General features: G+C 40.8%; 1 protein-coding gene across 1 annotated transcript in view; it reads left to right on the top strand.

The window, feature by feature from the left end:
- cdh23 (cadherin-related 23) overlaps positions 1 to 13,695 on the top strand; it is an 834,383-nt gene that overhangs the window by 599,954 nt on the left and 220,734 nt on the right. The window contains exon 21 of the mRNA XM_045700638.1: positions 2,956 to 3,063. Within this exon, the coding sequence (XP_045556594.1) occupies positions 2,956 to 3,063 (108 nt within the window). The remainder of the gene's footprint in view (positions 1 to 2,955; positions 3,064 to 13,695) is intronic.

Here is a 13,695-nt window from a genome sequence, read left to right as displayed (position 1 = left end):
GTTGCCCCGAACTTGGCGGGCGTCTGAATAGCTCGCCGTGATGGCTGAGCTATGTACTCAGAATATAGAAAAATTAGCTTTCTCCATAATGCTATTTTAAAATCTGACACAGCGGTTGCATCCAGGGGTAGTCTATCTATAATTCTTAAAATAATTGTTATATATTTTGTCAACGTTTATGATGAGTATTTTTGTAAATTGATGTGCACATTCACCGGACGTTTTGGTGGGAATACATTTTCTGAACATCACGCGCCAATGTAAAATGCTGTTTTTGGATATAAATATGAACTTTATCGAACAAAACATACATGTATTGTGTAACATAATGTCCTAGGAGTGTCATCTGATGAAGATCGTCAAAGGTTAGTGCTTCATTTAGCTGTGGTTTGGGTTTTATTGACACATGTCCTTGCTTGGAAAATGGCTGTGTGATTATTTTTGTCTATGTACTCTCCTAACATAATCTAATGTTTTGCTTTCGCTGTAAAGCCTTTTTGAAATCGGACAATGTGGTTAGATTAACGAGAAGTTTATCTTTAAAATGGTGCAAAATAGTTGTATGTTTGAGAAAGTTGAATTATGACATTTTGTTGTTTTTGAATTTTCCACCCTGATATTTCACTGGCTGTGGGCTAGCGTCCCACCTAGCCCATAGAAGTTAAACATGCAATGAACTTCACAGAGGGAAAAGTACACTGTGCATTCAGCACCACGGACAGAAGTCTTGTTATTAACAGGTATGCACAAAAACACAAGAACAAGAGAGAGCTTAAAATTACATTTAAACTACTCAATCAGTGTGAGGAGTGAAGTCTCTGATGGGCATTGACTAGAGCAGTGAAGTCAAGTATAGTTTCTGACATCGCTATGCGCAGGATTGCTGAGAGGTGAGTCAGTAAGAGATGATCTGTGCCTTGACTTGTTATATTTCATCACTTAAAATGTCTGTTCACATACATAGGTTGACCCAAACAGTACAAACATCTTCTGAACATGAATCCTAATCTTTGGAAAGTTTTGTTCATCGAGAGATGCAGAGAAGCTCATCAGTGACATTGTTTTGAATAGTTCTCCAATCACTCCATCAGACTGAAGATCGATAAGCTCAAGTTGCAGGTCAGTGGGAGCGTTATCCATATTGAAGGTGAAAGGAGAGGAAACCAAAAGCATGTCATTTTCCAACACTTTGAAAACCTCAAAACGACGAGATAACTCACAGCTCAAAGCCCGCAGCAGCGATGTATACTTCTCCCGCTGGTCATCTGATAGGGAACAGACTAGTAGTGTCAGAAGGTGGGTGAGATTGTTAGCTTCTACTTGGCGGGTCAGGAGGAGTAATTTTCCCTTGAAGGCTTTGACAAGGCTGTACATCTGATGTGCGAAAAGGCCCTTCCCTTGTAGTTTGAAATTCAGTTCATTCATGAGGGCAATGATGTCCACGGTGAAGGCAAAATCTGCCAACCATTCTTTATCTTGCAGTTGAGGGAAATCCACATATTTTCCTTTCATTTGCAAAAACTCAATCTCTGACTTCAGGTCCCACACCCTTTTAAGCACCTTCCCAAAACTCAGCCATCTCACGTTTGAGTGGTAGGGGAGAGAGTTTGCTCTTATGAAGTTTACCACTTTAGTGACCGTATCCACAACATGGCTCATTTTCAGAACACATTTACAGAGCACCTCCTGATGAATAATGCAATGCAGGAAAATAATTTTCTGATCTGGGTTCACATCAGCTACTTGATCTTGTATCCTTTTCAAAAGGCCAACGTTTTTTCCTTTCAAGTTTGGGCACCCATCAGTGGTCACACTGGATAACTTTTCAAAATTCAGTCCCAGCTTTGTCACACACTTATTAACCTCCTCCAATAAATATTTCCCTGTGGTTGTGCTCTTCATTGATTGCACTGAAGCAAGCTCCTCTGTAATTTCAAAGTCTGGGGTTATGCCTTGTAAGAATATCAACAACTGCTCCGTGTCACGTGCATCAGCTCTCATCCAGGGCCAAGGAGAAATAAGTGAAATCCTTTACCTTGTCTTTCAACTGTTATTCCATATTCTCTGCAATGTCCTCAACATGCCGTGTCACTGTTCGTCTTGACAAGGAAACATTTTCAAACAGCTCTTTCTTGTCGGGGCCTAGTATTGCTGGAGAGTCAATTAAACATTATTTAATGAATTCGCCCCTCAGCTAATGGCTTGCTATGTTTAGTAATTTTGTGGGACAGTACATAGCTAGCTCTCGCAATTCTGTCGTTTGCTGAATGCAGTTTTGTGAAAAGTCCTTGCTGCTTTTGCAACTGAGAAATCAACTCCTTCGATGCACTTGCACTCTGCTTAGAATACATATTCCTATATTTCTCTGTATGCTTTGTCTGGAAGTGTCGGGACAAGTGGTAGTCTTTCAAGACAGCGATGCTCTCTTTGCACACTAAGCACACAGCTTTCCCTGATACCTCAATAAAGAAATATTTCGTTGTCCACTCTTGCTGGAACACCCTACATTCATTCTCTACTTTCCTTTTCATTGAAATCTTTGAAAAACTCATTTTCGCGCAATTTCTAGCTAGCGACTATTTGTAACTGTGACATATGTGTCAGCCTGTCAGTCACTGTCTGTCCTCGTGCAGTTGTTATTTATACGTGCCTTCAAAATAAATGTCCCATAAGCGGTGGGAGTTAAATCATTACACAAAGGCGAGTATTCATTGGAATTTTAATTTGAATAACAAATATGTTGTTTTCAAAACTTTACTATTGCAAATTATTTATGTGATCTGAGCATGATTCCGCGGGCCGTATTAAATCAGGTCTCAGGCCGCATATGTCCCCTGGGCCGGCCTTTGCCTAGGCCTGATTTAGATGCTTCTTTTCACTTTCACTCTCTCTTCTATCTCTATTCCTTCAACTGAAATCAGAACAGTCATCAACCCTTTCTTCTCCTCCCACCAGGTGAACATCACCATCCTGGACATCAACGACAATGCCCCTATGTGGCGAGATGAGCCCTACCATGCCAACGTAGTGGAGATGAGTCCCATGGACACTGACGTAATCTCTGTGAGTTCAGCTTGCCTTGACCTTTGATGCCCTGACGCCTAAAGATACGGTTTGGCTTGTAGATAAGACAGACAGATCACTGACTTTTTTGTGGATATTCTTTTTCCTGTTCTGACTTGCCTAGTTAAATACAGGTTAAATAATTGTTTTTTTAATTAAATAAACACTAAACTGAAAGGGACTAGGAACTTTAAATGCATTTGAATGTTTCTCCCTTAGATCAGATATGACTACGGGGTATTTCGGTGGAAATAAATGAACTGTGCTGTACAATGTGTAGCCTGAGGAAAAATACTAAATGGATTACAGTTCAGGGATTTAGAGACTCTTCTACAGGTAAGGCGGTTTCTGCTGACAGACAAAGACTTGATTTCAGCATATTTAGACCTAACCCACTGTACTCTAACAGAAAATATACAATACATTTCACACAGTGCAAATCAACTCAGGGGGCTCTATTTTAACAAACCTGACACAATGGTAAATCTTATCACTGGCAGTAGCGCTATAGGTTAGAGCGTGTGTCAGAAATATTTTTGCTATTTTCACTGCAGGAATTATGAGCACAATAGCTGTCGGTGGCAAAGGGGCTTGGTTTTCAATCAACACGTTCCATGGCTTAATACTGCATGCGTTTGTCTCAAGTTCTGTAGGTTATTGATGGTCTTTGTGTTGTCAACAACTCCAATACGGCTGGGGGCACGGAATATTCTTGTGCTAGTCCATTGTTGATTGATACTACGGTTTATTAAATAGCATAGGCTACAGTAATGAGTAGGGATGTAACGATTGACTGATACTCATGGTCCCGGTTCAAATGTTTAAAGGTCCCGCAAAATCATCCTATTTCCCAAATAAAAATAGTCTTTGAATGACCAAAACATCACCCATAATATACTGCTCAAAAAATAAAGGGAACAATTAAACAACACATCCTAGATCTGAATGAAATAAATAATCTTATTAAATACTTTTTTCTTTACATAGTTGAATGTGCTGACAACAAAATCACACAAAAATAATCAATGGAAATCCAATTTATCAACCCATGGAGGTCTGGATTTGGAGTCACACTCAAAATTAAAGTGGAAAACCACACTACAGGCTGATCCAACTTTGATGTAATGCCCTTAAAACAAGTCAAAATGAGGCTCAGTAGTGTGTGTGGCCTCCATGTGCCTGTATGACATCCCTACAACGCCTGGGCATGCTCCTGATGAAGTGGCAGATGGTCTCCTGAGGGATCTCCTCCCAGACCTGGACTAAAGCATCCGCCAACTCCTGGACAGTCTGTGGTGCAACGTGGCATTGGTGGATGGAGCGAGACATGATGTCCCAGATGTGCTCAATTGGATTCAGGTCTGGGGAACGGGCGGGCCAGTCCATAGCATCAATGCCTTCCTCTTGCAGGAACTGCTGACACACTCCAGCCACATGAGGTGGGCAGCAGAACGTTCTCCACGGCGTCTCCAGACTGTCACATCTGTCACGTGCTCAGTGTGAACCTGCTTTCATCTGTGAAGAGCACAGGGCGCCAGTGGTGAATTTGCCAATCTTGGTGTTCTCTGACAAATGCCAAACGTCCTGCACGGTGTTGGGCTGTAAGCACAACCCCCACCTGTGGACGTCGGGCCCTCATACCACCCTCATGGAGTCTGTTTCTAACCGTTTGAGCAGACACATGCACATTTGTGGCCTGCTGGAGGTCATTTTGCAGGGCTCTGGCAGTGCTTCTCCTGCTCCTCCTTGCACAAACGCGGAGGTAGCGGTCCTGCTGCTGGGTGGTTGCCCTCCTACGGCCTCCTCCACGTCTCCTGATGTACTGGCCTGTCTCCTGGTAGCGCCTCCATGCTCTGGACACTACGCTGACAGACACAGCAAACCTTCTTGCCACAGCTCGCATTGATGTGCCATCCTGGATGAGCTGCACTACCTGAGCCACTTGTGTGGGTTGTAGACTCCGTCTCATGCTACCACTAGAGTGAAAGCACCGCCAGCATTCAAAAGTGACCAAAACATCAACCAGGAAGCATAGAAACTGAGAAGTGGTCTGTGGTCCCCACCTGCAGAACCACTCCTTCATTGGGGGTGTCTTGCTAATTGCCTATAATTTCCACCTGTTGTCTATTCCATTTGCACAACAGCATGTGAAATTTATTGTCAATCAGTGTTGCTTCCTAAGTGGACAGTTTGATTTCACAGAAGTGTGATTGACTTGGAGTTACATTCTGTTGTTTAAGTGTTCCCTTTATTTTTTTGAGCAGTGTATTTGTACACCATTAACCTTTTCACACGTGCCAACACACGGGTGTGATCATTCTACAGTGGTCCCTGTAGCGTAAGATCAAACCGGTGTGATTAGAAAGAACGTCCAGTTTAGGTATGACGCAACAATCAGCATTTGAGCTGGCCACACTTTTTTCAGACACATTTTGCTCAAACAGTCCTTAAAGTTATTTTTTTATTTTTATTTCACCTTTATTTAACCAGGTAAGCTAGTTGAGAACATGTTCTCATTTACAACTGCGACCTGGCCAAGATAAAGCAAAGCAGTGCGACACAAAACAACACAGAGTTACACATGGAATAAACAAGCGTACAGTCAATAACACAATAGAAAAAAAGTTGTATATATATATATATACACAGTGTGTGCAAATGGCGTGAGGAGGTAAGGCAATAAATAGGCCATAGTAGCAAAGTAATTACAATTTAGCAAATTAACACTGGAGTGATAGATGAGCAGATGGTGATGTATAAGTAGAAATACTGGTGTGCAAAAGAGCAGAAAAGTAAATAAAAACAATATGGGGATGAGGTAGGTAGATTGGGAGATGTACAGATGGGCTATGTACAGCTGCAGCGATCGGTTAGCTGCTCAGATAGCTGATGTTTAAAGTTAGTAAAGGAAATATAAGTCTTCAGCTTCAACGATTTTTGCAAGTATGTCCAGAATGTGAGCAGTTTATTTTTGGATGCAATGTTCAGACATTCACATAAGTAGATAAATTAAAACACAATCATCCAAACCGAAAAAACGTAGGCTACATTTGTCCTCGCGCTAACTGAGGAAAGATTGACGTATCACAAGAATATTTTTTTATAACTCTCGGCTGACAGAAACTACAATATGAATTAACTAATAGCAATTACTATTTATGATTAATCACATCACGGGTGAGCTCACCATTGATCGAAATAATTGAGTAAAACACTTTCTAGAAATCGAAAGTAATCCAACAATGGGTAGTTTCTGCACATAGCCATGTAGCTCAGTTGGTAAAGCATGGTGTTTGCAACGCAAGCATGGTGTGTGCAATGCCAGGGTTGTGGGTTCGATTCCCACGGGGGGCCAGTACAGACAATCCCCTACGCCTCACTGCACGGCATTTTCCCTGCAAAGTCCCTCAAAGTGCTGCTCAAGGTAGTCGCACACGGATGCACTGCAAAGTCTGCCTGCCTGGCACCAGGAGGAGGCAGAGGAAGTTGACAAAATACATGTGTTTAGCTTGTGATACACCTCTGTGTTTCACCATGCTTTGGAGAGTATCATATGCTCAAGCACTATTGAACACATGTGCAGCAATTACTGACTGACCTGACAGGTGACCTGCCATGATACTATGCCTTTAGAGGTGGAGGGTGGAAATGCAGTTGTTGTTCAGTCACTGCATGAATATGAAATATGGGTTATGCATATTCAGGTTATCCCCTCTAGTAAAACAAGTTTGTTGATGTTGTTGTTCAACCAACCACCACCAATACTGCAATAAAATAGACAACTATTACATATTGGCCTGTGTTTTCTTGCTATGTTTTCACCCAGTAAAACTGTTAAAAGCTGGCCTCAATCTTCTGCTCGAAAGATGTCCAGCTCCAGTTCCAGTTATGATATTGGCAAATGCTTTTTGTGTGGTTTCTGAAAGTACAGAATAAAGAGGAATTATTAGTAATTAGAATACAATATCAAGATATAGCAATAAAACAATATTACAAAGAAGTAACATGACACTGCTATCAAAATAATATATTGCATTGAGATCCAGTGCCTTATAACTCCTAAGTGGCACAGCGGTCTAAGGCCAGGGTAGCTTCAAAATACAACAAGCTAATACTTCTCTGATGCAATTAGTATTGTTTTATAGAGATAATAGAAAAATGTAGCTAGCTACATAAGCACGATTCAATATAGCACCATGAAGGTTATGAAATGAGTAACGTTACCTCGCGTGTCCGCGGTTATAAGGAATATACACAAATATGTTGTGCTCCATACATACAGTGAGCTACAGTAGAAATGACATACCACGACATACAAAAACTATTATAATGAAATAAGGCACTTACATTGATAAAAACGCACACATTTCCAAAGTTATTATTAGTAATGAAAACAACAGTGACTGCGATGCGGGCACCAGACAAACGGTGGATGCCTGGCTGCAGTTGGTGTTCTCATTGGTATGCATGTGTCACACCCTGGCCATAGAGACGTTTTTTGTTCTCCATTTAGGTTAGGCCAGGGTTTGACTAGGGTGGGCATTCTATGTCCTTTTTTCTATGTTTTTGTATTTCTTTGTTTTGGCCTGGTATGGCTCTCAATCAGGGACAGCTGTACATCATTGTCGCTGATTGGGAGGCATAGTGCTGCAGCCTGTTTTCCTTTGGGGTTTTGTGGGTAGTTGTTTTCTGTCTTGTGTGTTCACCTGGCAGAACTGTTGGCTTTCGTTTTCTTGTTTTATTTAAAGTGTCATTAAAGTTAATATGAGCACTTACCACGCTGCATCTTGGTCCCCTCTGTCAGACGATGTTACAGTATGGCTGGCAGGTACAGCCTAAAATGAAGGGTTTGTTTAGGAAAAATTATAGTATTGTAGTCATTGCTCATTACAGAGGATGAAAAACTATTTTTTGTGATGTAATATACCTGCACAGCATTCCAAAGTAAGAAAAAACACATTATTGGGCGTAAACCTAAGAATGAGGCTGTGGAAGCCTTCCAGGGCAGAGGTCTGGTAGAGGGGGTTCAACTTGGCAAAATCCCTCAGTAAACACTTGTTGCGCAGCAGCTTCTCTTGCTTGTACACTGGTTTGGTCGTTAGAATAGAAGTGAGAAATATTATAAAATCTGAAAAAGTCACACAGATTTGATAATTTATTGTAATACAGTACATACCAGCCATTTGTTGTTGCTTCTGGAGGGAGCATGGGATCGTCGTGTGTGGTCATTCGGCAAGTGATTGAAAAGCGATGTCCACCTTGCTACCCTCTGTTCACCACATGCTCTGTACCCATTTCTTTCAACATCAGACATTCCTTGTCCTTGGCTACTACCTCCACTTCCCTAGAAATACTAGATTTTTAAATTTATTTTACCTTTATTTAACTAGGTAAGTCAGTTAAGAACAAATTCTTATTTACAATGACGGCCTACACCGCCCAAACCCGGACGATGCTGGGCCAGTTGTGCACCGCACTATGGGACTCCCAATCACGGCCAGTTGTGATACAGCCTGGATTTGAACCATTTGAGATGCAGTGCCTTAGACCGCTGCGCCACACAAGGAAATATTGATTTGATCAAACATAGCTTAATATTTCCTTTACATTGTAGGGGGTACGCTTGCTTTAGCTCGATGAGTGAGCACATTTGGCACTTTTGGGATTATTGCCATTGTACCAATCTAGCTAAATCAAGCATTTTAGCATCTTTTCAACTAATTACTACTTTTTTCTATTTTGCAACTACTTAGGATGTTAGTTCACCGTTCCCCTAACCTTAAGCGTTTTAGGTAACCCTTCCCCTAACCTTAACCCTTTTAGCTCACCCTTCCCCTAACCTTAACCCTTTAACCTAACTCCTAAACTTAACCCCTAACCCTAGCCAGCTAGCTAACGTTAGCCACCTAGGCACCAAGCTAGAATTTGTAACATATAATACGTTTTGCAAATTCTTAACATATTGCACATTTTGGATATACGGAACATATAATACGAATTGTAATTCGTAACATATCATTCAAAATGGGTGATGGACATCCACAAATTAATACTTAACATACGATATGTTACATATCGTATCTATCAGGTTTGAAGGTAAGACCCAGATGCAGAATGTGTAAAAAAAAAAAAAAACACTGGCAAGTGCCAGGTCAAGGCAGGCAGGAGTTGATAACCAGAGTAGTGGGGGAAAGGTACAGGACGGCAGGCAGGCTCAGGTCAGGTAGAGGTCGGTAATCCAGAGGTGGGGCAAAGGTACAGGATGGCAGGAGGGCTCAGGGTCCGGGGCAGGCAGAGTGATCAGGCAGGCGGGCTCAGAGTCAGGACAGGCAAGGGTCAAAACCAGGAAAACCAGGAAGGCGAGAAAGGGAGGGACTGAAACGCAGGAGCTGAGACCAAAAAATGCTGGTTGACTTGAAAAACAAGACGAACTTAGAGAACACAGGTATAAATATACAGGGGATAATGGGGAAGATGGGCGACACCTGGAGGGGGGGTGGAGACAATCACAAAGACAGGTGAAACAGATCAAGGTGTGACAGTATCATTCTGTACTAAATGGAGTGTCCCGGATTTACGTACAGAATAATATGAAATGCTCTGAGACCAGGATGCCCTTACACATCTGATCCTGAAACACTTTGACCAACCAAAAACTTACACCAGAGCATTCTTTATAGATTTTTCCTCTGCCTTTAACTCCCTATAACCACACCTTCTACTAGCCAAAATGAATGAACTGGACATTAACTCACACCTCATTCACTGGTATCACTAGTTTCTCAGTGATATCTGCGTGGCACCATCAGCATTCAAATGCTTGCAAAATGGCTTGCGCAATATTAGGCTTTATTAGTTGAGTAACAACCAATGTAAATTGCTAGGTTATTGTTATGAAATACGCTGTTGAAAATTGTGTTTTACCAGAATAAAAGTAAACTACTGGAGGCACAACTCTCACATGGCTATAACTCATATGGCTATAACTCATATGGCTATAGCCTACATTCAATTTTATTTTGATTGTTCGGGTTTACCTTCAGGAATATTTTGGGTAGATTTGCTTTAAACAATCATGGTAATTTATTAAAATACAGAGTAAAGTTGATAGGGATCACTTTTGCAAACCGCACTGCATGGCCAAAGCAGGAGGAGAAGAGTGGCTCACAGACAAAAACTTCAAAATGGTCAAAACCATTCGATTTTGAGACCGGGTGAAATCCAAAATTGTGCTATATATCATAGATCATTTTTAAAGATAAATATTGACATTACTATTTTAAACACTTCTTACCTGCAAAAAAATTACAAGTTAATTAGTAAATGATGGTGATTTCAGATGAAAGTGGGGGGACAAAAAAAACATACATTGCCTAATCTGATAGTGGGGTGGTACAGTGGTTCTTCCTTTAAAAGTAGGGTCGTACTGCAGCTTGCAGGCTGCCGCAGAATTCTGTCACATTATTTAAGTGTTAGCCAATGTTGCCATTAATGCTAGTTAGTGCTAGTTTGACCACCAGAGGGCATGTTTGAGAAGCATTTGACTGTTTTTAACATTGGCTGTACTAGAGAATTGAAAACCTTTTTTTGCAAGAACATAGTATATGGGATTGATTTTAAGAAATGTTCATTTGATTAATATTATGGTGTTTCGATTCCAAGAATAACCCTCAGGGTTTCCGTTAGGAAAATATGGCACTGTACAACGTGACCGGTAGGGAGTAGGCTACTAAGTGACAGCGAGTGAAGAGCAAAATCATCCTAACATTTCCACACCCTAATTGTAGTCTAACCAATACCCAAAGGGAGATTCAGTGAAAATAAATCTCATTGATTTATCAAGACCAGTCCCCATGCTTGTCTCAGAGCAGTGCAAAACAGTGCAGAAATAGTTGACCACACTTGGGTAGGCTATTGCTTCAAATCCTATTATAACAATTTGATTACTTTGGGTGTTCCAGTAAGCAACAAATTGTTACCTTCATTAGCCTACTTTTTCCAATATCTGTCATTCAGTGATATTTATTCACATAGGAATTTGTTATGGATCCATCCTGATGTGGTTAAATATACAGTACATCATTCAATCACTCACTAATTTGTGCATGTCATCACACAGCATACAAGTCATCCATGTCTTTAAATACAGTCAAGCATTTTAGTTATAAAACTAAATAACAAAAGGAGCCTTGATTAATTTTACAATCACGGCTAAAGCGATTTAAGGCCTTTATGCCAATAAGTAAGTTACGCTAAAACAGCTATAGTAACAAAAGCATTTTCATTTTCTTGGAATAGAAACACATTGTACAGTGTCATATTTTCCTAACGGAAACTCTTAGGCCTACAGTACATGAGCTACAGTAAGAAAAGCATTTTCGTTTTTCTTGGAATAGAAAAAATATTCATCTAATTTGATGAATATTTTTTCTATTCCAAGAAAAAAGAAAATGCATTTCTTACTGTAGCTCGTGTACTGTAGGCCTAAGGGTTTCCGTTAGGAAAATTTGAATTAAGCAAAATGTATAAAAATCAATCCCATATAGTCTGTTCTATTCAATGCTCCCTTTGACTTTCAATAACTTAGCTTCTCAAAGATTCCCTCTGGTGGGCAAACTAGCACTAACTACCATTAATGGCAACAATGGCTGACACTTAAATAACGTGCCATAGAATTTTGCGGCAACTCGCAAGCTGTGCTGCAGTATAACGCAACTTTTAAAGGAAGAACCACTTTATAAACCTTTTTTATGGATAGGCTCCTTGGCTGCAAGGTCAAGATAAAAAAAAAAACACCTAACGACACACTACTGTTGAACCAGACTTTGTTATAGCAGGATAATGGCTTGGTTTTTCATTGTGTGGAATGGAAATCAAGCAACAGTTACAGTAAAATAAATGTTTCTAAATTTGTGGGTCAACGGTGTAATCTCAACTCGCGTTTCATTATGGGCACATGTACAAAATGTATGGAGGGGGTTTTATGCAAGTCCAAAAATAATAACGTCAACTGGCTAAAATAATGTACAATAGCCTACACAGATAAACAGGGTGTCCGCTCACCATTTGCTACACCCAAACGTAATCTTTTAATAAAGCTTTGGTGATTAAGATTTATTTCAAAGCAGTCTCACGAGCCAAAGCTTTTATTGATAGGCTTGGCTACTAGTACTTTGCGAATGCATTGGGCAGGACATAAAAAACAGCCTTCATTGAGGGGAGAGGAGGCTATGCTTTTTTTAATCCAATTAAACTTAATGGAAAATGTTTCTAAATACGAGGGTTACCGGCCTTAAACGCAGTCCTCTCTTAATCCATGAGAATATGGTAAGGTAGAAATCTGTCTTTCTGCCCCTGAACAAGGCAGTTAACCCACTGTTCCTAGGCTGTCATTGTAAATAAGAATTTATTCTTAACTGACTTGCCTTGTTAAAAAGGTTAAATAAATAAAACAATTAAAAAAATATGGGCACTGTGCGTCTCAGCTGGATAGGCTGCGCTTCCACTCTCAAAATCCATACCATTACCAACCGCATTACCGTTAAGACCTGCTTTTCGTTTGTCTTAAATCTTACCACTTGCATGGCATGAAATTGACATTTCATAAGGACACACCTAAAATATTCCCACCCTTCCCACCTCAGCGCAAGCAAGCTTATGTTAGACAGGAAAATTGGCGAACCTGGCGCAAGTGGTTGAAAATGCCACAGCTCTAGTTTACATGGCGAAATTGCAAACTAACATGCGTTTGACAATTGCACCCCCTTAGCACCAGCCAAAAATAGAGCCCAGAGACATACATGAAGTTTAGAATAATAAGGTCCGGGTATGGTTGAACGCAATCAGGGGAACAGCTAGACCACCCCAGGCCACCAGACCAAACTTTTATTATTGGGCAATACACTCTACAACTACTGTAAGTCACAGAGTAGCCCATATTAAGTAAACATTTTGATATTATTATCCCTCCCTCCCTCATTGGTGTCTTTGGCAACATGTTACTAATGAACCCTTCATTGTCCATTAATTAACAAGGCACCGATGAGTGCAATTAAGGCAGTCCAATCGCTAATTAAAATGTAGACTGCAGTCAAACGCATTGCAAATTACTTTGCTGCTGGGCTGAAGAGGAAGAAACGAGAGAAGTAGAGAAAGGGAAGAAAAAGAGTGGTGGTTGGCACCAAAATGTTTTTGTCTTTCTGCTTTTCTCTCTCTTCTCTCCCTCCATGGTGGAACTGGAAAGGAATGGAGTGATGAGAACTACTGGTGGTGGGCACACAGAAATGTGTTTCTCTCATGATCTCCCTCCATGTGTATCTATTTTTGATTTGAGCACTTCAGCCATCATTGAGAAACAAGAGAGGAAGAGAGATGAAGAGAGGAGAGAACAAGTGTTGGAACACAGATTTTTTGTCTTTCTCCCTCTCTTCACTTCCTCCATATGTACTTTAAATTTGCCACTTTTCCATTGCATTGGATGCACTTGAGGAGCATCGAGTGATGCAGTGAATACAGTTACACACGCAGAGAGCGAGAGAAACAGTGATGCAGATATTCATCGATGGAGACGGTGCTCCCCGTCTCTCTTCCCCCCTCTGACCAAAGCTCAATAAGGCCAGGCAGGCGACCACC

This window comes from Salmo salar, chromosome ssa18, assembly GCF_905237065.1.
Source record: "Salmo salar chromosome ssa18, Ssal_v3.1, whole genome shotgun sequence".
NCBI classification, from domain to species: Eukaryota; Metazoa; Chordata; class Actinopteri; order Salmoniformes; family Salmonidae; genus Salmo; species Salmo salar.
The sequence above is the reverse complement of the archived record's forward strand: the minus strand, read 5'-3'. Positions and strand labels throughout refer to the sequence as shown.